The 23,763-nt window shown below is 35.7% G+C and overlaps 1 protein-coding gene across 1 annotated transcript; it reads left to right on the top strand.

Moving 5' to 3' along the window:
- Positions 1-669: 669 nt before the first annotated feature.
- Positions 670-23,047, top strand: LOC128995352 (glycosyltransferase 25 family member-like). Its single transcript, XM_054420339.1, has 11 exons — positions 670-948; positions 2,068-2,296; positions 2,699-2,854; positions 3,247-3,433; positions 4,472-4,591; positions 5,491-5,680; positions 9,680-9,754; positions 9,974-10,031; positions 17,382-17,509; positions 18,576-18,779; positions 19,928-23,047. Exons 1-11 carry the CDS (start codon positions 734-736, stop codon positions 20,091-20,093), a joined length of 1,728 nt encoding a protein of 575 aa, XP_054276314.1. The 5' UTR covers positions 670-733; the 3' UTR covers positions 20,094-23,047.
- Positions 23,048-23,763: the final 716 nt, after the last annotated feature.

Here is a 23,763-nt window from a genome sequence, read left to right on the forward strand (position 1 = left end):
GTTCTCATTGTCCACCAGTAATGGATCCGAGTGGTTTTGATATCAAAATTTTCATCTAATCCGTGGACATCATGTCGCTTGTGTGAACCGGTATATATCTTGTGGTCCACTAACCAAGCAGTCGGGCTTACCTAGTCGTCAGCTAGATAAGTCGCTCTTGTGAACCGCAGGCCTAAAAGACAATAACAAGCTGTAATAAACCTACTCAAAGCATTTTCACTAGCCCACACCTTTTTCACTCATGTTTGGGTTAAAATTCACCATAACCATAGGGTGCACACCTGTCTTAAATATTAACCATTGACTAAAGACATTACAAATAGAAAATAGAGATCCTATAACGAATCAAATAGTATTTTAAAAAACACAACTAGGATTCTGAAAAGATGGGCACAATTATTGGTTAAAATACATCTATATATAATCATAATCAATGATGGGTACGTTGCCCCCGGAATTTATCAGTACCGTAAGTTAATCAGCTGACTGAGGACTGCCGACTGATAGAGACCAAAAGACCAAACACAACACTCATGTATTCGTGATTGTAATAATGTAGTAAACGAAATCTAAGCAGCAGAGAAGTGTAGTGTAATAGATTGTTTTGGTTAACTAACAGGTGTACAATACAAAACAAAACAATCTAACACCTGCTCCTGCTGAGCTGAGTTGAGTTGAGTTTTATTGAAGTTGTTGTTTTGTTTTAGTTGGATTGGATTGATTAGTCAGGTGAATGGCGGTGCTTCAAAATTTAGTTTTGTGGAACATTTTGTTATTTATATTCTTTATAAGTAAACCATCTATCAATGGTCAAATGAATGATGTGTTGGAACTGAAAAATAGCACTATTGTAATTTCAATTCTCGTCAGGAATAAAGCACATACACTCCCATACTTTTTAACATGTCTGGAGAGGTTAGATTATCCAAAAGATCGGATAATGCTGTGGTGAGAAATTAAAGCTTTGTTTTTTTAGCTTTAAACATACATTATTATAGCCTAATTCAGGAGTCTTTGACAATTATTATTTTTTAAATTTCCTTCGGCTATGAATTAGTTTTAAATATTACCTAAGGCCTAGGCCTAAGTTACTAACTTACTTAGATTTATGTTCATAATTTCTTCCGATTGATTTAGATACTTAGTTAACAAGTTAGGTTTACATACTTAAACGTCGTCAATTCTATTAGGCTACCTTATTAACGGTTCTTCACCTTTACCCCATGGGGGATTGATGGCGTCAATATATATAGCCTAATATATAAAAGGCCTAGTCTCAGACAACTAGTGTCGGTACATTAAACTTCCATTTCAAGCGAATACAGGAAACGTACATTAAAACAAGTAGGCCTAGGCCTAACTTAAGTATGTGGCCGGCCATAACACACAATCACAGGTCTAGCCAATGCACCCACTCTACTTAAATCCAATATTTGGTGTAGACCTAGACCTACCTGAGACTACTATAGAATTGATAAACCTTAAGGAATGTTAACTTACCTATTTATTACAACCCTAGCCTACTGTAGAAGTTTCGAAAACCGAATAAGTTAGGCCTAGGCCTACTCGGTACTCAATCTCACAGTTTATGCTGTTGCTCAGTGGACCTATTTTAAATATATGCCTAGGCCTACTGAGATTTTGCAAGTTAAGAGTGTGCAAGTGTTCAAGCCAGTGGCCAATTTTCACCCTATTTCTTTGTGTTTTATTTTGTGTACCATAAATTCTAGAATGACTTATCCAAAATTATACACTAGGCCTATAAGAAAGACAGACGATAAAAGTTCCATGTGGTAAGTTAATTATTTCTTCACTGGAAAGACAACTTAATTGTGCATAAGTTAGTAAGATTTGTAAGGCCAGTTTAAAACATTAGAGGGCTAATTAAGGGGACTCCACGCTGATTTAGAAGCTAAAAAAGACAAAATTAAAAAAAATATCCGATCAGCTTGGATAAATTCTTTTATTATGCTTGCTTATAGCTAGGGCCTAACTGACTTTGAGTTGCCTACTCATCGCCCACTGAACTAACCCAACATAACCGACTACATTGATCTCTTTCTTTAGGATTCGGAGTGATCATAATGAGGACAACTCAGTGGAGATCCTACAGCGTTGGTTGAGTGTTTGGTCCAGCCATTACCATGCTGTAGATGTGGAGGTGGTACCCTCACCTCCCTACCACCCCGGGGAGGACGGTCCTGCGCACTGGCCACACGCACGCTACTCTCACCTCATCAACCTACGTGAACAAGCTCTCAAGTTCAGCCGAGATGTGTGGGCGGACTATGTCTGGGTAGGATATGTGCAGACTATTGTAAGCCTACTTTGTGCTCAGTAGAGTCTTTATAATCAGTTGGAGGTCTTATAGTTTTAGTTCAGTATAGATAATACTTACATTGCCATAAGTTTTTCTTGTAGCCTACTATTTAGGCTCTACTGATGACGCATGATTTAGTTGTGAGTCAAAATGAAATGATAATTTCATTTATTTCATAACTTAATGTGACATAATAAAATAATTGAAGCTAAAAATAATGTGGGGGCTATCCAAAAGGTCAATTACGTTTTTATATCTACCCTGAGGGGTAGGTAAAGTTAGCGCAGCTGTGTAGTCCATTTGTGTTATTTAAGCAGTGCTCCAATATCTTATTTACTATCAAGTAGGGGTTGTTACAGGTTTTCCATTTTGTTTCAGTTTCTAGACTGTGATGTGTTTGTGACAAACCCTCAAACACTTGCTGAGCTTGTGAAGAAGCACCATGCTGTCACTGCTCCGATGTTGCGTTCCGACGGGCTCTACTCTAACTTCTGGTGTGGGATGACTGAAGACTATTACTACACTCGAACTGAAGTAAGATGTCATTTATTAATCATTACTCTCAAAAATACCGCAGCAGCAAACCTGCAGACTAAGCTAATTTTATTTTGTCTGATTGGATTTTTTCTAGAATATTTCCATAAACGAGACATATTTATTCCCAATTTAAATAACACTAGGTATGGTTTAAGACTAGAGTAGTTCTTTTTACTTATCCACCAATAACTATTTGTGAGAATTGTTTTTTCACTCCATTTTTCTTGCCTTGAATAGTTATTTATGTCTATTAAATGCCTATGTAGCAACACTCTAAACTCTTCTAAGCCTGAAGCAATTTGAAAACAGCTCTGGCTAAAGCCTTGTGTTGTAGGATGTGAAGGTGGGACAAAAAAGGTTGTAAAGCAATTATTCAATTTGTTTTGAAGGACTATGAGCCAATACTCAACAGGCAGCGGTCAGGATGTTATGCTGTTCCAATGGTTCACTCGTCAGTGTTGGTAGACTTGCGAACCGTACAGTCTGACAAACTACACTTTGACCCAGTACTAGTCGACGGCTACAATGGACCACACGATGACATCATCACATTCGCTCTATCTGCTAACTTGTCAGGTAACCTCTGTGGTTTAGCTTATAAAGTTATATAGCGAGGTACATGGTTAACACTATTTGTGCTGTCGACATGTTTGAACATAAAAGTTGCATTTATTTCAATGTTAAGCAATTGCGGGAATTCCCGTCATCAGCACCCAACGTGTTAATGTACGTGTGATTGATGTGTTGTGAATGTTGGCGTAATGTATGTAGGTTTGTAGTGAGTCGGTGGCTCAGTCAGTAGCATCACGGACTTCGGGCCCAGGGCAGCGATGTTGTGGGTTCGGATCCTGGTCACTGCCGAAAACATTTTATCAGTACAGTTCACCTTTGTATTGTACCGGATCACTCCTTGCTTTGCTGTACATACGCTCCACACACGGGCAGTTAGTCTATGTGGATGGGCAAGTGCAAGGTTAAAAGAGGCCGCCAACCTCTTAAAAAAAGTTTATTTCTGTGTATATGTACTATCGCAAGATTAAAATTCGTGTTTTATTTAAGCATTTTATTAAATGGTTTTATATTATCAAACTATTAAAACATTAATTGCTTCAGGAACAAAAAACAATATAAACAATTTCATTTTTATCTATTCCTTATAGCACTTCACTACTAGTCCCGAAAGTGACACATTTTGGGCAAGATAGTGGTTTACAAGTGAGCATCAGAATGGAACTTTTGTGAAGAGTAGTGAATGATACTTTTCATCGTGATTCAAATAATCACAATTGATAAAACAACAAAACACTATTTCTCTTTCAAGTTTTCTTATATAGGTAGTTTACAATTTCTTTAAAAGAGAGCTGTCAGATATTTTCTGTGATAAAAGAATACATACACTAGCACTTCTGTTGAGCTAAACGGAAATTTGTTTGGGAAAAGTAATGTAAGACAGGCAAAGACTTATGATTTAATAAAATGGAAAACAATGATTTTTGTAAAGCTCCAAGCTGTACGGGTATGATCTATTTTTGTATACAGAGTGATGAAACATAATACATAAAATACTCTCTCTGTGTAATAATGTTGACTGTAATGTACACATGTTATGTGTAGGTTTGCCGCTGTATGTGTGCAATGATCTGATCTACGGCTATGTTATGGTTCCACTCGAGAGGGATGACACACTTAACTACGACAAGCTGCAACTAACCAACCTGAAACTAGAGATCATGGGTAAAAATTACATTGTTATTTGTCCAACCTTGCAGTATTCACAGCTGATTTATCTGGATTTTAAGATGTTGGATAAAAATGGCTTTAGGTCAAGGTTTTAGATATGAATAGAGGACAAACAACTCAACATCTGAACTTAAGTTCTCAGATGTTTACATAGACGTAACTTCATGGTGGCGCGCTTGAATAGGAATTCACATAAAACCCTTTAACTTTAACCTTCTCCAATACATCCATTACAACAGCTTGCAAAGAACACCAATTGGTGTATACCCCGGAAGATTTTTCATCATTGTTTTTCATTTTTCAAATTGGAAAATGATAGGAAAGTGGGTAAAATGATTTAGAAATACTGCTTAAACTCTATTAAAAAGATGGGTGGGAGCTGCAAAACAGTTGGCCCACGAGCTATTGCGGAATAAGTGTGAGTCACAGTAACTCAAAGTCGAAAAGGACCTCCAGGAAGCCTTCGTTGTTAGGAAGTTTTTCATTGGTTCTTTTCTTTCTTTGTGGGTTTTTTCTATAAGGCTACTTAAATTTCAAGGGTTTTCAAGCTAGAGATTTGTTTGAACTGTAATAAATAATAAATTGGCCTGGAAAACCAAGCGATTCCACTAGAAATGCTGGAAAGAGTATCTAATGGTTCAAGGGACTAAAGAGATGTCAAGTAATAGGCAAGTTCGTCACTTGAAGGACGTTGTTTTCAAGAAATTATAAAATTACTCCATGTAATATAAGCTTTGTTATGATGTGCTATTTATATGTATCCTGGTTTAGAAATGTTAAATTTCTACTATATAAAGATTGTGATGTTGTCATTGTCTCACCTTTTACAAACAGCCTAAAAAATAAAATAACCCAAACAATTTGACAATATAAAACAGGGTTGGTTTTTGTAGTTGAAAGCCCGCCACTACCAGTGAGTGAGCTACTAGCAGACTACACCAGCCTGCCGCCACGCGACACACTAGGAGTGGACGAGGTGTTCATGATAAACCTGGCGCGGCGACCAGAGCGGAGACACAGGATGGAACACTGCTTTGCCGAGCTCGGACTCCGAGTAACTGTAGTGGATGCTGTGGATGGCAAGTAAGAACAGGCTTGTATTTGTTTTTCATCCTTTGTAAGAACATGGAGTTGAATCCCACAAACTCTGTAGTGTGGAATACACTATTTACGACACCATAACGTTAAAAAACATAAATTTGACTTGTCAAACAAAATTTCAACTTACTTTTTTCCAAAGAAACCATATGCGGTTACTGGCAAGCGTTTTTGTTGTCAATTAACCCATTGAGGTACAGTAGTAGTTATTTTAGCTTGCGCAGGACCCTTGGCAGCAATTAATTTCCAGTTTTTTGCGGGCTTTTGGTAAAACATGTGTAAAATAATTATTTTAAGAGATAAATCAATATATTTTTTTTTTAATTGTAGGTAATAGTATTATCTATCATAAAATATAAAATTATTAAGGTTTTTTTATCAATATATATTTTTTACAAGTTTATATATATAAAAAAATTTTATATTTTTTTGTTTTTTGAAAGCAAAGGTATTTTTTCAAATTTTTCATTGGATGAAAACACAAATCAATATATTTTATGAAAGTATACATGAAACTCTACATAAAAATGAAATTTTATTTGCCTGGGTACATAGCCTAAATAAATAAAATATGCAACATCAAAAGAAAACATACCTTTCTCAATTTTGGTTCCATTTCGGTTTCCACGGTGATCTCCACATATTGCAATCTCCATACTTGAAAGTTTTTTGCACTCAAATTAGTTTAATTAGCACTAAAAATGTTATTTACACTATATACATGTTGAACTGGGGATTAAAAGTTAACTTTTATGTGAAAGTCCTTGAAGCACTTTTCGAGGTGCAACGGAACTTGGCACTTCTCACACATCCATGGTGTTTCTGATCTCTTTTTGTGGGATGTGCACATTTTGCATGCTCTTGTTGGGTGACTTTTATTTGCTGTAGGGGGTACCTTCACAGGGAAATGGACCCACTGTTTGGATTGTAGTCTCAAAGGCGATGCGGCGATAGGAGCGCGCCCTGGTGATGTTCGAGCTGGAATTGGCACGGTTGTCAATATCTGTTCCACAAATTCAAACGAAAATCTGTGTGATGCATGTTTTTGATTTTGTTGATTTTCTTGTAGACGCAGAATGCATTAAATGGGGTCATATCCATCAAATAAAAAAAATCTTCTTATATGCTTTGACGGTACGCCACATTATGGGAAAACTAGACAGGACTTGGTCTTGCCGGTCAACCCCCAACATACCTCGATTATATTCAATGACACATTTTGGTTTTACAATGTCAACTTCCACATTTCCTTGTTTCACTTTCTTCGAAACTGTCATTTCAATGTCCTCGTGCTTAGTTGACAACATATAGACATCCTTCCTATCACTCCATTTGACAGCTAAAACCCCTCTACCAGACCGTTTGATTGCTTCTCCTTTTTCCAGTTTAGCCTCCTTGAATGCCTGAGGCATACACCTCCTGTTATACAATACTGTTCCTACAGCATGTGTGTCTTTTTGGGCTAATTTGGTGTATAAGAGAGGGGAAGAATACCAGTTGTCAAGATATACAGTGTAACCCGTATGCATAAAAGGTTGCATCAAATCAAGAACAACAGCCTCGCTTGCCAAAACATCCTTTTCTTTATCTTCGCCAACATAAATTTTAAAACAGCAACAATACCCCGAAGAAGATTCACACACCTTGTAGATTTTCACACCAAATCTAGCCCTTTTTTGGGGTTGTACTGAATTATGCCGATTCTTGCCCTAATTTTCAAAAGGGTCTCGTCGAGAGCAATATCTCTTTCCGGCTCAACCATATGTAAAAATTTGGTTTCTAAGTAATTTATTACAGGCCTGATTTTTTTCAGCTTGTCTCGATTGACTTCGGTCTCATCTGAATCGTCGTAAAAATGTAGGAACCTCGATATACTTGAAAATCTCTCATATGACATAGTGTTTGAAAAGATAGGGGTTTCAATGATTTTCCTATGCGACCAATACTGTTTTATATCTGGTTTTCTGACTTGCCCCATATTCACATATAATGCAAAATAAACCTTCAATTCATCTACAGTTACATTGTACCATTTGTCATCAGACTTGAATTTTTTCCTGTCTGGGGTTGCTAAAAGCTTACGCGCATAATCATTAGTTTCAACACATATCATGTTCCAAAACTCATCCCCCGCAAACTGCATAAAGGTTTGCAGTTCTGTTGGATTTTCCCCCAGGGCTCGCAAAGAATGCACAATATACCGGGTACCCCACGGAAATCAATATTTTTGGGTATGTTTATTTCATCAACCCAAGGCCAGTCGCTATCTTCAAACTTCCGTTTCTTAGCCTTTGGTGGTTTAGTTACTGTACCGGTAATAGATTTGTTAGGCCTAGGTCTACCTACTTTACAAACCTTAGACATAGGCCTAGTTAGAGGCTTAGTTTTTTGGGCTGGATTAGATATTTTAGTAACCTTGGGCTTAGGCCTAGTTGGTTTGGATTTGCAAACTTTACTTGTAAGAGTTTGACTACATTCCTTAGGCTTAGAACTTGAAATTTCAGAAAACTTTCTCTTTCCTAGGGTTGATTTGGGTTGTTGTACATAAAAACTAGTACTCGGGACAGGATCAATGGATTGGTCATAAAAACTAGTATTAGGGACAGGTTCAATAGATTGGCCTTCGTCAAAAACATTTTGGGAGGCAGAGTCATCTGCTTTTTTTTCATTTTCAGTCTCTAGGTTTAGGCCTAGCTCTAGCTCATTTTCATTCTCGGGCCTGTTACATTCTATACCTTGTTCATTATGAAGATTACCTAATTCTAATTCATTACCTGAATTAGGAAAATTATCGTCGTCAAAGTCGTAAAATAACATGGGAGATTTCCTTCCGTGAGATGTATCCACAAGATAATCCAACGGTGCTGGATAATTTCATCATCGAATCCATCATCACTAACATTATCTGAACTTAGATCATTGTCACTGTCTAATAACCTATCTAATTCAGAAGTACGTAAACTTTTATGATCCATTTTACACAATAAACATAACCATAAACACAAACAAAACACTCGAAACCGGCGCAACAGATTACTCGTCGATTACAGTCAGCTGACGCGGTGATGGGTCACTAAAAATAAACATTTTCCAAGACACAGAATTACCAACCGGGCAAAACTAAATATCCTAATACAGCTAAAAGACAGTCAAAGAACATGCCAGAGCGATCTATCGGAAAAATAACGAACTACGTCGTCAAACTATTGTGCAATCTGCACATCGAGTCAGACTCGTGTGTCGGCATTCAGTCCCGATCGGCCGCATCGAGTCAGACTCGTGTGTCTACCCCAATGGGTTAAATCTTGTATTCTAGTCTTACAGCAAACTAGCATAAGATCCATATGGCAAACGCTACCAGGGCTGCTAACAATGTTGTAGATAACATACGCGTAGACTTTTCAAAAAATTGTGTCAAATTCTTTGTTGGTTAACCAGGAAATCTGGTTTTCGGGTTAATCATATGCAGGACCGTAGTGTGGGTTGGGCGCCCAATAAAATCTTTGCAGTAAATACCTCCCGTTTTATTACTAACTTCATAATTACATTCATCACCCTGCTCGTTGTCTATACTTCCACCCGCCACCTTGGGAACCTCTTAGTACCGCATCTTCTAGGCTTAGACTGAGCTATGTGAAAAACTATCCCTGGATAGAGCCTAGAGTCCTTGAACAAAAACAAACAAACTTATAAAAACAGTTACTACTTTTATGCTAAAGAATAATTGAAATGTCAACAATGCTAACACTGCTATGAGTTTTAATACCATGTATTTTTTCATTTTATGCCACCTTTTGTGTTTGCTCTAATAATACAAACTACAAACTAAGGCTAGGCTTACAATGAGCAATAAAAGATTGGACAACAGGGGCTTCTCTGAATATTTGAACAAATGTAACATCTTTTCATACAAGGGCAGGTATACGTCTATGACTGTTGTAGTCGAGATGGGCCACTTTTAAAAGATATAAATTTGTTTTCTAGAGAACTGACTGATGATGATTTGAAGGAGTTGGGAGTTTCACTCATGGAAGGTTACACGGATCCTTACCATAAGAGGTGAGTTAAATGTTTTGATAGGAAAATAATTCACATGTCTTGGTTTAGTACGATTTTCGAACATAGTACAAAATATGTATTGAATTTGTACATTAATTTGTTTTTCTAGTAACATTTTGTGCTTCAATGAAATAAATGCCTCACTCATTAGTCATGTAGGGAAAAATATGCTGAATTCTAATTCTAGTTACTGTAATATATTATGATTTTATTTTCCAGGCCTATGAAACGAGGGGAAATCGGTTGCTTTCTTAGTCATCATGCTATCTGGCAAAGAGTAAGTTTATCTATCTGGTTGACTTTAATGTTGAAATGTGTTATATTTTTACACCTAATGCATATTTTCAGTTTTGATGTTACCAATACAATAACTTAATTAAAATAAAACTAAATAATATCATTTAACTTTCTTATCTATTTTTTTTTTCAAAATAAACTTATCACACACTTTTTAAATCAGTTCTACATTTTGGCATAAGCCTTCTTCAGGAACAAACAAACATCTTCTATATCTATAAAATCCAATGTATGTTTGTTTGTATGTTTGTCCTTTATGGACTCCAAAACCGCTCGACAGATTGTAATGAAGATTTCAGGCATTATTAAGCATTATTCAAGGATAAGAGACAACTGGCAACAGTGCAACTTCAGCAATGACAGAGCACGCTTGGTCTATTACACCGATGGAAGTCGGAAGGATGAGAGATCAGGGCTGGGAGTGTATGGTAACAAAACCAAAATATCTCTGGCCTTGGGCAGAACAACAACAGTTTTTCAATCAGAGGTCCTGGCGATTGAGTGCTGTGCTAATAATATTATTAGCAAGAATCTAAGAAAGGGTAAAATCCTTATTCTCTCTGACAGCCAGGCAGCACTGAAGGCGCTGGGGTCATGTGTGACACAGTCACGAACAGTAAAAGGGTGTAAAAACACCCTCAAAAAGTTAGCAGAGCGAAACCAAGTCAAATTGTCTTGGGTTCCTGGACATTCGGGGCATGAGGGGAACGAAAAAGCCGATGCATTGGCCAGGAAGGGTGCGGAAGACCAACTGTCAGGACCAGAACCCTACTGTGGTACCCCCATAAGCTCAGGAGTAGCCAAAGTCCAAGACTGGGTCAAGGTTCAAAAGGCTCTGACCTGGATGAACCACCCAGGTATGAGGACGTCCAAATTACTAATCGACCCCACTGATAAAGGCTGGAAAGACTTGCTGAGCCTTAAGAAAGGGGACATTAGTCTGCTAGTAGGAGTTTTAACAGGGCACGGTCCTATCAGGAAACATCTCAGGACCATAGGGAGGTCACAAACAGACCTCTGCAGGTTCTGTGAGAACGAGGTAGAAACCTCAGAACATTTATGGCTGGACTGTCCAGCGTTGGCCCATAGAAGGCTTATATCTCTGGGGAGGTTATTCCTGGAACCAACAGAGATAAGGAAGCTGGGTGTCTTTCAGCTCCTGGGCTACTTGAGGAGCCTAGGGCTGTCAGAATGAATTAAAGGGTGCTACAAAAGGTCTCCAGGCCGAAGGGCAGCCCCCCAAAAAAAAAAAAAAAAAAGCATTATTCAAGGATGGTTTGTGTGAAGTTTGGTGCAGACCCGTCAAAAGGGCTCCGCCCCAGTGGCTCTGGAGTTTCCCATGTTAACCTTATGAGTACTCATATTTAAATGGAATTAAAGAATCTTAACAGCTGGTTCAACTAAACTATCTGATTCTGTGATGTTCAATAACATTAAAAAGTTAATAGGTTTACCAACAGGGTGCAGCACTATATTTTTTTAAGTTATGAGAATAGCTAATTTGCAACCAAAATGTGAGTGAGCGTAGCGAACGAACTTCAACCTGGAGGCGAGTTAGCGTAGCGAACGAGCTAACCTGAAGGCAAGTGAGCGCAGCGAACGAGCTTCAACCTAAAGATGAGTGAGCGTAGCAAACAAACTTCAACCAGGACGTGATTGAGCCATGAGAACGAGCTCATCTTGAAAATGAACGAGCATGTGACATAAAACCACAATAGGACAGGACGACGTCTGTCGGGCCAGCTAGTAACAAATAAATATAAGTGTTTACCACTCTGAATCAGATGGTTTTAGCAAAAATCCAAAATACATATAATTTACTAGCTGTAACCCGCGGGCTTTGCCCCGTTTAACTTCTTAATTTTCAAGATGATCTCGTTCGCATGGCTCAACCACGTCCTGGTTGAAGTTCGTTCGCTACGCTCACTCACCTTTGGGTTGGAGCTCGTTCGCTGCGCTCACTTGCCTTCAGGTTAGCTCGTTCGCTACGCTCACTCATCTTTAGGTTGAAGCTCGTTCGCTGCGCTCACTTGCCCCCAGGTTAGCTCGTTCACTACGCTAACTCGCCTCCAGGTTGAAGTTCGTTCGCTATGCTCACTCACCTTTTGGTTGCAAATTAGCTGTTGTCATAAATGTAAAAGAAATAATAGTGCTGCACCCTGTTGGTAATCCTTGTAACTTTAATGTCATTGAACATCATAGAACAGAACCAACTTGTTTAATTGAAACAGCTGTTAAGATTCATTAATTCCATTTCTCATAAGGTTAACATGGGAAACTCCAGAGCCACTGGGGCGGAGCCGATTGGACGGATCACGAAATTGATGGTGTATAAACCTATTCCATGAAATTCTACACGTATGTACCAAGTTTCGTGGCAATCGGTTCAGCGGTGTCTGAGTTTATCACTGCCAAATATATACAGACTGTCCCAAAAGTCCCGGACCGGTTTAATATTTTCTAAACGACAACAGATAAATCAATAAGATTTGGTACATCAAATACACACCTAAAAATCTACTTTTTTAAGGAAATATCAATTTTCTGTCACATCATGGGGACGTCCCGCAAGGAGTCAGAAGGAAATCTTAAATAGAAGCATAGGTTGACATGTACATCAAATTAAAGGCCTTTACTAGCAGAATATAATGCTGCAAATTTGAACTCAAACGGACAACCAAGTCAAAAATGACAGTGGTTCAAAGATTCATTTAATTTGCATTTGGGGGCACAGCCCTAGGAATCGGAAAAAAATTGTTAACGTAAGCATAGGTCGATATGCACATCAAATTGAAGGTCTTTACTAGTAGATTACAATGCCGTAAATTCAAGCTCAAAAGAACGCCTGAGTAAAAATTGGCAGTCGTTCAAAGGTTCAAAATGGCAGGTTCTAGAAATCTTTGAACGGCCGCCATTTTGTAACGGGTGATCCTTTTGAGGCGCGGTTTCCGGCATTGAACTCTGCTACCCAAGCCCTTTAAACTGATATGCATATTGACCTATGCTCCTATTTAAGATTTCCTTCTGACTCCTTGTAGGACGTCCCCTTGATATGACAGAAAACTGATGGTTCCTTAAAAAAGTAGATTTTTAAGTGTGGTGTTGATGTGCAAAATCTTATTGATTTATCTGTTGTCGTTTAGAAAATATTAAACCGGTCCGGGACTTTTGGGACAGTCTGTATATACAAGCTGCTATACCCGTGCTTTGCAACGGGAAGAAGTGACCTAGAGAGCTATTAAAGTAATTCTGATGTGTGTTTTAAAATACGGAAACTATATGATTTAGTTTGAAAATACGGGGTGAGTTTCTACTGACCGTGTTAACTTCGCCAGTGGGTTCTACTCACTAAAAGGAACAAAAAGGTTCCTATAAACCCATGTCCGATTTTCGACCGTTTGGCTGTTTTGGGGGATTTTGTGTTTTTCTTATTTTATTAGACTTTGCTCCACAATTTATGTAATAAAAACTTAACCAATTACTTTAGAGAGTTGTAGTTAAAATCATTGGAAAGAACATTAAATTTGCTATAAATCAAAGGTTTCATTCAACAATTATACCATTACATAGTCCACGTTATAACCAAAATAAAGTAAAAATGTCATTAAATTAATTAATTACGATAATTTTCATGGGCCTCCTTTGATACATAAACCTGCATTTATGCAACGTTGAAATGCATAAAAAACTTGGCATTTTAATAATCTTTCAAATGATATGCTATTCAATACTATTATTGATATAAACCAGTGAGAAATTACTAATAAACTACAATAAAACACGGTTTACAGATTTTGTTTTTGCACAGTTTTACTGTTAATAATAATTACTGTATACTCCATGATGTATTTTATTGAACTATCTGATAAAATAACTTTTAAATATTTATTAAAATTATCTGAATTAATAAAATGTATAAACTCAAGGGTTTTCACATTTTCAAAGATGTAGTGTGTTTGATTCTTAAATGCTGTGTAATTAGTTTTACCTTGTGCTTGATTAAGTCAGCTTTTATTGATTTGTCATCTATAGCTAGATAACTCAGCTGCTTGAACATACCTTGTTGAGTAATTTGCTGTTTTAACTTTATATTTCCAAGTCAATTAAGAGTTTTTCAACATTTATTTGATTGGAGCCTTTTACCAATCAAGATTATGCCAACATGATGAATACAGTAATTATTATTAACAGTAAAACTGTGCAAAAACAAAATCTGTAAACCGTGTTTTATTGTAGTTTATTAGTAATTTCTCACTGGTTTATATCAATAATAGTATTGAATAGCGTATCATTTGAAAGATTATTAAAATGCCAAGTTTTTTATGCATTTCAACATTGCATAAATGCAGGTTTATGTATCAAAGGAGGCTCATGAAAGTTATCGTAATTAATTAATTTAATGACATTTTTACTTTATTTTGGATATAACGTGGACTATGTAATGGTATAATTGTTGAATGAAACCTTTGATTTATAGCAAATTTAATGTTCTTTCCAATGATTTTAACTACAACTCTCTAAAGTAATTGGTTAAGTTTTTATTACATAAATTGTGGAGCAAAGTCTAATAAAATAAGAAAAACACAAAATCCCCTATTACAGCCAAAAGGTTAAAAATCGGACATGGGTTTATAGGAACTTTTTTGTTCCTTTTAGTGAGTAGAACCCACTGGCGAAGTTAACACGGTCAGTAGAAACTCACCCTGTATAAACTGATTTAAAAGTGTAAACCTACTTACTTTCAAACGCCTACTTTTTATGGTAATAGATCCAAAAGTATATAAAAACATACCTTAGTGTAGCAATAACATCAATTGCTTTCATATTGATGCTTCACGAATGACATTTTTTACCACAATTCTTCAACTTTAGTCAGGCCTCTTTACATGTAGTTTACTATATAAATTACAAAATGAAATTTTGAGCAATACTTTACAAAACGTATACAACCTTTCTTTAAAACCAAACATAACCCTCCTAAATCTACATAAATCATCACAAACATCTTTTTCTAGTAAATAAACAAACACCAGTTCATTGTACTGACCAGCTGTTTCATTAATTAAATTAAATTAAATCATGTAAACTTTGGAAGCATGCCAGGCGTAGCCCTTTGGAAATCAGCCTGTGGGGCAGAGCCCTTAGGCAATTCGTCTATATCAATACTTTTCGGCAAATCTACAAACTCTCAGCTTCATTTTGATGTGACATATGCCAATATTTTTATTTCGTAAATGGCCTTAACCGTTTACATAAAATTTGATTGTATCACTTTAATAATATAATAGATACAAACATCCTCTTTTATACTTATAGATAAAGAAGTAAAAAAGAAAACGTTGATAGAAAGAAAGAAAGAAAATATGTTTTATATACTATCTCAAATTTAGACCGGAAGTTGTTTTAGATTTAAGTATTAATTGATGAGCTTGCTCAAGCTGTCTTAATTTTAAGTCTGATGCGTCTTTTGCCAATTTTCTTATTCCTTTCAATGAATAACATTGTTGAAAATTTTGAGAATGCTCTCTTTTATGTATTAACTTTCTTATGGAAACTGACAATAAGCTTTTAATTTTGTTGGTCAAATCAATTCTAAATTTATTTTCAGATAATTTATTCTTGAGCAGTGCTATACAAGAACATTTTGTATAGGCTACATTGGTTTTCAATTTGAATGCAATTATTCTTATAGATTAAAAAGTTAGTAAAAATTTGTATGGAACTTGTATAACTTCATGAATATAGATAGAAACTGTGGTAACAATGAATATATTAAAATGTGCCAGAGAGTCGTTGCGAGGAGGCAGATTAAATTACATGCAAACAATAGAAACTGAGGTTTTGTTTGTGGTGTGGCTGCTACATAACATTCTTTAAATAATAACTTCTAGTTGTTGGAATGATATTTATTCGGACTTGTCTATACAATGTCTGTTAATATTGAACTTTTAAATTTTTTACGGAGTAATGAGATGTTGACACCCAAGTCATTTAGGAAGGTTAAATATGATTTAAGTTTTTTTTTTGTTGGATCTTTATATTTTTCTTTACATTTGCATATGTTAATCATTTAACACAAGCGTTTTATGATGAATTATTTTGTATTTCAGTCATTTATGAATCTATTATATTATTAAAGTGATACAATCAAATTTTATGTAAACGGTTAAGGCCATTTACCAAATAAGAATATAGACATATGGCACATCAAAATGAAGCTTAGAGTGTGTAGATTTGCCAAAAAGTATTGATATGGACGAATTTCCTAAGGGCTCTGCCCCACAGGCTAATTTCCAAAGGGCTACGCCTGGCATGCTTCCAATGTGTAAATGATTTAATTTAATTTAGTTAATGAAACAGCTGGTTAGTAAAATGAACTGGTGTTTGTTTATTTACTCGAAAAAGATTTTTGTGACGCTTTATGTAGATTGAAGAGGGTTATGTTTGGTTTTAAAGTGAGGTTGTATACGTTTTTAAGCTACATGTGAAGAGGCTTGACTAAAATTGAAGAATTATGGTAAAACATGTCATTCACGAAGCATTAATATGAAACAATTGATGCTATTGCTACACTAAGGCATGTTGTCATATTCTTATGGATCTATTAACACCAAAAGTAGAGGTTTGAAAGTAAGTAGGTTTACGGGTATAGCAGCTTGTTATTATTATTATTAAAATTATTATTGTTATTATTATTAAAAATTGTATACACACTTTGAATCTAGGCTATAACTTGAAAACCTTATTGATAGACTTTTTTTCTGATTAACTAAAGTCCGTCAAGTTTGGCTTATCAATTCAATGTGAACAACCCAAACTGACAAGCCGACTGTGTACATGCATAAGTTTGTCCAAACGATGCGATAGTGTGTGTGTGGAAGCATCAGTTCAGCTGTTCTAATAGTGCTGTCAAGCCGCAATGATTGTGTCTAGGGGGCTCATGGGTACAAAAAAAAACAAAAAAAAAACAAAAACAAAAAAAAACTTTGTAGATTAAGCTAATTTGTTGTAAAAATACGAACTACCTAATATAGTAAAGCATTTAAAAGTAAAAAAAAAAACAAAAATAGAATATGGTGTGGAAAACTGGGTTATAATTGCAAAACAGAGGTATATTCAATATAAAACTTATTTAATCCAATTAAAAGGAAGTCCATTAAGAAGTTTTTTGCTGCATAATTAATAACTGTCTAATTTTGGAATACATTTTTTGGGAGAGTAAGTGATTTCAAATTTAGTCAACAAGTGAAATCCAGTTTTCTTACCTCTCATTTGATTTATTTATAAAATGTTGGTTTGATTTTAGTCTAAAATGAAAATGTCCTGCTAGGTTGCTGAAAGTACGAATGAAGTAGTCATGGTGTTGGAAGATGATGTTCGATTTGAACCGTTCTTTCGGCAAAAAGTGGAGTCTTTGTTGGAGGAACTGAAAACTCTAGATCTCAGCTGGGATTTGGTGTAAGTATTCAATCTTTGCAAGTTTATATTTTATTCTAGAAATAGATAAATAATTATATATAAAAAAAGTAAATTATTAAACATTAGTAATTACTTTAAAGTCCCAAAGTTTTTTATGATGAAAATAAAAAATTGGACCTCATTTATCGGCTTTCATAATTCTTTCTGAGTTTTTCACATCTATAAATGATTTATTAAAAACTATTTAGTTAACATTAATTTTAAATCCCAACAGTACAGTCATACTGCACACACTTGGCATAATGTGGATTTTATTATTATTGAATTATTTTTTGAAGGGTTCTGAGTTTAAAAAATGCCATGTTATCCAGAAAAAGGGAACTTTCTGGGTTTTAAATTATTGATTGACTGACCTAGGCTACTGGCTAGAACTCTGATCTTCCCCGTCTTAATGCTTGCAAGTAGCGCTAGCAATGTACGATGTAACTATCCAAGCTACTGGTTTCTGTAGTTTGCTCTCAGGGTTGCCAAGGGTAAACAACACTGTTGTCAGGTTCTGTGCAATGTACAAAATCCCAAAAAATCTTAATGAGATCCTCAAGAAACCTGGCCTGCTGGCTTATTGGGTGCTAACGCTAAGTTTTGCAGATTACAGGACTTTTGCCGATTATATTTGCTTATTTTAGTGCAATTTGTTGACCTGCATCATACCACTATCATCTGTTGTCTTAAGTCACAATTGTGTAGTGCTTGAGAAATTCCGAATGAGAGACAAAATAATAACATGATCTTGATATCAAGGCAAAAAAATTCTGTTTATTGGGGCTGGTCTAGTGGTTAGAGTGCGGGACTTTGGTCCGTGAGGTCCCTGGTTCAAATCCTGCCAAATCACCAATTGGTTTTATCTATAAGTGATAATGCCACAACCCCTAAATCTGGCCTGAAGTAATGTGGAAAACAGTTCCAGGCTCGTGTCTAGCGTCTTAGGACAAAAAAATCTCTGTTTATCTCCATTGTGTAGGCCTACATACCATATACCAAAAGCTCATCACCATTCTCAAGAATACCAAGTCCACCTCTGATCTTGTTATCCTTGTTTTTACAGATACTTGGGCCGTAAGAGGCTGCAAGAGAAGGATGAGTTGTTTGTGCCAGGCTCCAAGATGCTGGTGAAGCCCAACTACTCATACTGGACCCTGGGCTACCTGCTGTCTAGGTCTGGGGCCAAGAAACTGCTGGAAGCCGACCCGTTGTCTAACCTGCTGCCAGTGGATGAGTACTTACCCATACTGTACGACAAGCATACAGAGTAAGTCATTGATAAACTTGTTTCGATAACACATCCTGTATTATATGGCTGTATCAAAATCAGATAAGCAAACAATTTAGAATATCTCAAACCAAATCTAAATCATTTCATTCCAACAAAGAAGAAATATTCAAAGAATATAATTTCCAAATAACAACATACATAGGTGGCCTGTGCGCGAGGAATGAGATCCTCCTTGTTGAACCCTTTCTGGGCTTTAGGTTTAACTTTTAACAAATCAGCTGTTAACCTTTTTCCAATTTCCGCTTGTAAAGTGGATCGCAAATCATCACAAATAACGTAAAAATAATCAACAAAAAACACTAAGACACCAACATTGTTACTGTAAAATGAGACAAAGCAACGCTCCTACACTCAGGGAAAGGATTCACTTTGTACGATCACTAAGATGTGTGTGGAAGGAGGGAGAAGTGAAGTTGGCCAATTTATGGTATACAGTGTGCTAAAACAACAGGGAAGTTCAGTCGAGGGTAGGACGTTAATAGCCTTGCACATATTTTCCTAATCCTGGGGCAGCAAAAGGGGTGATCTTGATGCACCTGTTTTGGTGTGCACTGTGCAGTCATATCAATCAGAATTAGCAAACCAATTTCAAGGTATTCAATCGTCAGATAATACGTAAGGTCGGGATAACATAGAAGACCAAATAACCAAAGGTCAGATAATTTAGACTCTACATTAACACACAGAAAAAACAATTATTTTATATACATTTTACAATAGGAATACGTCCCGCAATATGGCTGGTGAGGCTGTTGTTACTATACTTCGTTCACAATATTTAGGTGGTTTGAGGGGAGGTTCATCTAACACTTTTTTGTATTTAATATATGTTGCTTAATCAGCTGTTGAGCTATTATTTTAAAGGCAAGGGTCAAGTGGAAAGAGATTTCTTTCCCTAAAACCGCCTATAGGAACCTGATGAGTACTAGTACATTATGGTGGTGTTGATATTTCAGTGTGTTGCTTCTCAAGTGCTAAGACCACTCAGCTACCCATCTATATAATTGTGCTCTCTAACAGGATGCCAAAGCGAGGTCTTGCACAACCAGTGTAATCCAAGATGTATCGACTTCTAAATGTCCTTTCATAACAAAGTTTGTGTCAAGTTAAGTTCTTTGTTGCAGAGAGAAGTGGAAAGCGAACTTCCCTGTGCGTAACTTGCAAGTGTTCTCCGCTGAGCCGTTGATCATCTACCCTGTGAGATACTTGTATGAGGAAGGCTATCACAGCGACACCGAGGACTCTCCCCCCGCCGTGACCCCGCCAGCTCCACCAAGAGACGATCTGTAGTTCTACAATACCACTATAAGTACCAAATATTTAAGTTGTAGTACTCGTATTGTAAAAGTTTTGACTTAGACACTCTATGATGGTGTAGACTTTACATTTACATGTAAACACTGTCTTTGTCTCATGTAAATGTTTCAGAATGAGAAAGGACTTCCAGGTTCAGTTGAGCTATCGTCACAGTGTGAAGCTGGAAATTATGGGTATCTTTCTTGTGGACCGACATCTTAATCATGCAAAAAGGAAAGCGCAATAGACATAGACATATTTTACAATCTATTGTAAACTGAGAGTTTACTTGAAAAAGGATAGAATTAACAAGATCAGCCCAGTCCAGGGGCTAATTAATAGATGCACAGTGAGAGTGAAATTTCACAAACTTTGACACTGATATTTTGTCAAAATACAGGGTATTATTCAGAAAGCAGATTGAAAACATCTGGAGAAAATTTTGGTGTAAATTTACATAAAAAAAAAAACTTATAATATCAGTGTAATATTGAGGTCGCCATCTTGTATTTTGTATCAATCACCATCTGGACTCTAATTTTCACAAGTAAGCTAGATGAACTTTATCCCTTACAATTCTGTTAAAGCTATTGTAAATCATAGCATTTTATGTACCCCTTTTCTGTTTTTTTATGAAGAACTAAATGAGAAATATCAAACTTAAATAGTAGTACACTCACTTGTTGCAGCTTTCCCCATAAAGATTAGATGTCTGTGTCAGTGTTTAAAGCCAATGGTGTAAGAGTTACACTCAAGATTGTGTTCACCATTATTGTATCACTATTATTAGGAATTATTTATGCGAGGGCAATGTTGGTTCGTAACTTTGTGATGGAAATGTAATGTTGAAATTTTAACAAACGGGTCAATAGACTCCCGATTATCCACAAACAGACTAACCACACTGAAGATAAAAAATCGAAATAAAAAATATTAAATACAAGGAAAATATACGATATACAGCGAGGACCTACATATTTAGTGTGAGAGGCCCATGATCTTTGGGCAGACTAGAGTTGCTTTATTGACCACAGATAAGTTGATAAGTTACATCTCGTGTGTGTTTTCACTTTTGCAATTACTAAGCCGGAAAATAGGCTCTCTAGTATTATTTGTTTTGTTTGTGTTTAAACAAATTTAAAGGGCATATACACTAAATTTGTTTGATAATATCCTAGACCTGTAATGTTAGTTATTTGCTGGACATTTTAGGTTAGGTTTGCACTATCAACGATCATTTAGCCACTCATTATCAAGGATAATCGGGACTCTACTGAAGTAATGAAAATTGTTATGATATTATTGTGATAAAAACCTATGCCATATCAATGTCACTATAAAAAATATACATAACAGTTAATGTTATCATAAGGCCTATAATGACTCCAAGAATGTATCTTAAGCCTAGTCCACACATGGTGATTTGTCTCCGGAAACATTGTTGGCAGACTGTCTCCGTAGGGTTGCCGTTTGTATCCAGCAATGTCTCCAGATAGTCAGCTGACTGTCTGCCTACTGTTTGTGTCTGGGCACAGTCGACCGACTCAGTCTTCATGTGTGGACTAGGCTTTAGAAATACCAGTTCCAAGTGAAACAAGCCACATGTTGTGCATCAATCTAATCAGTGGTAATACTCTCTTTTTAAATTGGTGTTTAAAGACATGTTCTTAATTGGTGTAGCTAGTGATTAAAATTATCTAACCATATCAATTTTTCAAGCTAGTAAACAAGTTAGTATGGGATCTTAATTTGCCATGACACAACTGTGTTATTTCTATTTTTGTTGAAATGCCAAAAGACTGATTTTCATTTTAGTTATCTCAGTAGTTATTTTGTAATAGAAAAAAAATTGTTTGTCTGGTTGTTCTCTTTTCAAACTATGTGATTGAACTGCCAAAATACTATTGTATATTTCCTTGTCATCAGTGTTCCACGGACATATACTAGAATGATAAAGAGGGTGGTAATCTTTATGTTCATTCTAATTGCTAACATATCATTGATGAAAAATGTTCAAATAGTGTATTTAGCGGTTACGTGTAAAATATTGCAGTCAAGCATTGATAATACTTTGATTGACTAAAATACTTAACCTAAAGCCTTGGATACTACTTAATTAAGCTATAAACTAAATATAAGTAGTTGGCCATACTGCATATTGCAGTTGGCCTGATAATATGCCATATTAATAATCTTTTCCTATTTATACAGTGGAAATGTTGCATTAAAATGCCATATATGTTCGTGTCATGTTAACCGTTTTTGTAAGAAAACTGATGTGCCTTATTAGTGGTTAGATATACAGTATACAATATAGCCTACCTAATGGTATTTTGTTTTTGTAGTTTTATTTATATTCACGTTATGTTTGGTTTTAACTATGTTATATCTAATGTTTAGAATATATATAATCTCTTTCGTGGAACATGTTTTTGAATCTTATCAAGGTTCTACAAATAGTAGGGTTGAAAAAACGGTCTTCCATTTCACACCCATCTTGCTGAGAAACATTTTAAAATCTTGATTTTTGAGCAAGATTTAACAAACATATTGCAACAACTTTGCAAGTTAATTTTCTCAGAAAATGCATGTAGTTTATTATTTACTTTTAGTCTTATTGTGTAGAGCAACACATATTTTACAATAGAAATCCTCACTCGATTCACAATTTTAATTGTAAAACCAAATTTCAGCATTGAAAGTATCTTTTACAGTGAAATAAAAACTAAGTCTTAACTTGTCACACCTAAAATATTGTTAAGAACCAAAATGCCATAATATTTTGATTTTCAAGTTTATTGTGATGTTACTTACCCTTGATGGTAAACCTTTAACAAAATCATAACTGTACTTTCTTTAAAACAGCATTTCAATTTCAGGTAAAACTATTTGTTTGTATGTACGGTAACCCACGTTATGAAACACATAGCTTTTATTTGTAACAGTCTAGTCTAGAATAAGTGGCATTTATCATCAATTTTATATAACCTAGATTTTAAACAGTCAAATAAACTTATTTAGTAAAAAGTTTGTTCATTTTAAACTACCATAAACATTAAATATACTTGATCAATTAATTTATTTAGATTTCTTGTCAAAATATTTGTGTGCCTGATACATTGGTGTTTGACATGATATGCAACTTGCAGAGTACCGTACTTATGGGGTTGAAAATAGCTACTTTCTGCATCGGAAATGAAAAATAATTTACCTTGGACGAATAAAGAAATCAGCAGTAAACATTTATCTATAAAAACCTAGAAACAATTATTTTTTTCATTAGTTAAACAACTTTTTGTTATACTGCAGCAAAGCAATGAGCAATCTATTTGGGGGTAATTTATAAAGGTTAACAAAAACTCCTTTTCCAACCTCGGCTTGCCTTTTTCGTTAACTTGAGCTTGTTAGTGATGAAATATGCCATTGGATTACTGTGGATTAAAAATGGTTTCTTATTGTTGTCTCAATCTATATTGAACTTGTGTTCAGGTTAATGGCGAAACATGGAGTTTCACAGAGACCGGGTGCATCGTAAAACTACGTCAGACTCATAACTCAAACACTGTCAGACGCTAGATATTTACAGCTCAACTTCCTACGTGTGATGTATTACACTGTAAAAACGTATGCAGCACAATGTGTGGGGTACATTGTATGTAAGTCT

The sequence above is a fragment of the Macrosteles quadrilineatus genome, unplaced genomic scaffold, assembly GCF_028750875.1.
Source record: "Macrosteles quadrilineatus isolate MER2022 unplaced genomic scaffold, UCM_ALF_1.0 Scaffold_5__1_contigs__length_97177068, whole genome shotgun sequence".
Lineage (NCBI taxonomy): Eukaryota > Metazoa > Arthropoda > Insecta > Hemiptera > Cicadellidae > Macrosteles > Macrosteles quadrilineatus.

Bases quoted from the DNA above. Each gene is read 5' to 3' on its own strand.
- LOC128995352 (XM_054420339.1), top strand. From the start codon at position 734: ATGGCGGTGCTTCAAAATTTAGTTTTGTGGAACATTTTGTTATTTATA. The intron at 3,434-4,471 runs GTAACCTCTGTG...TGTTATGTGTAG, and splicing joins TCTATCTGCTAACTTGTCAG to GTTTGCCGCTGTATGTGTGC. The intron at 9,755-9,973 runs GTGAGTTAAATG...TTTATTTTCCAG, and splicing joins ACGGATCCTTACCATAAGAG to GCCTATGAAACGAGGGGAAA.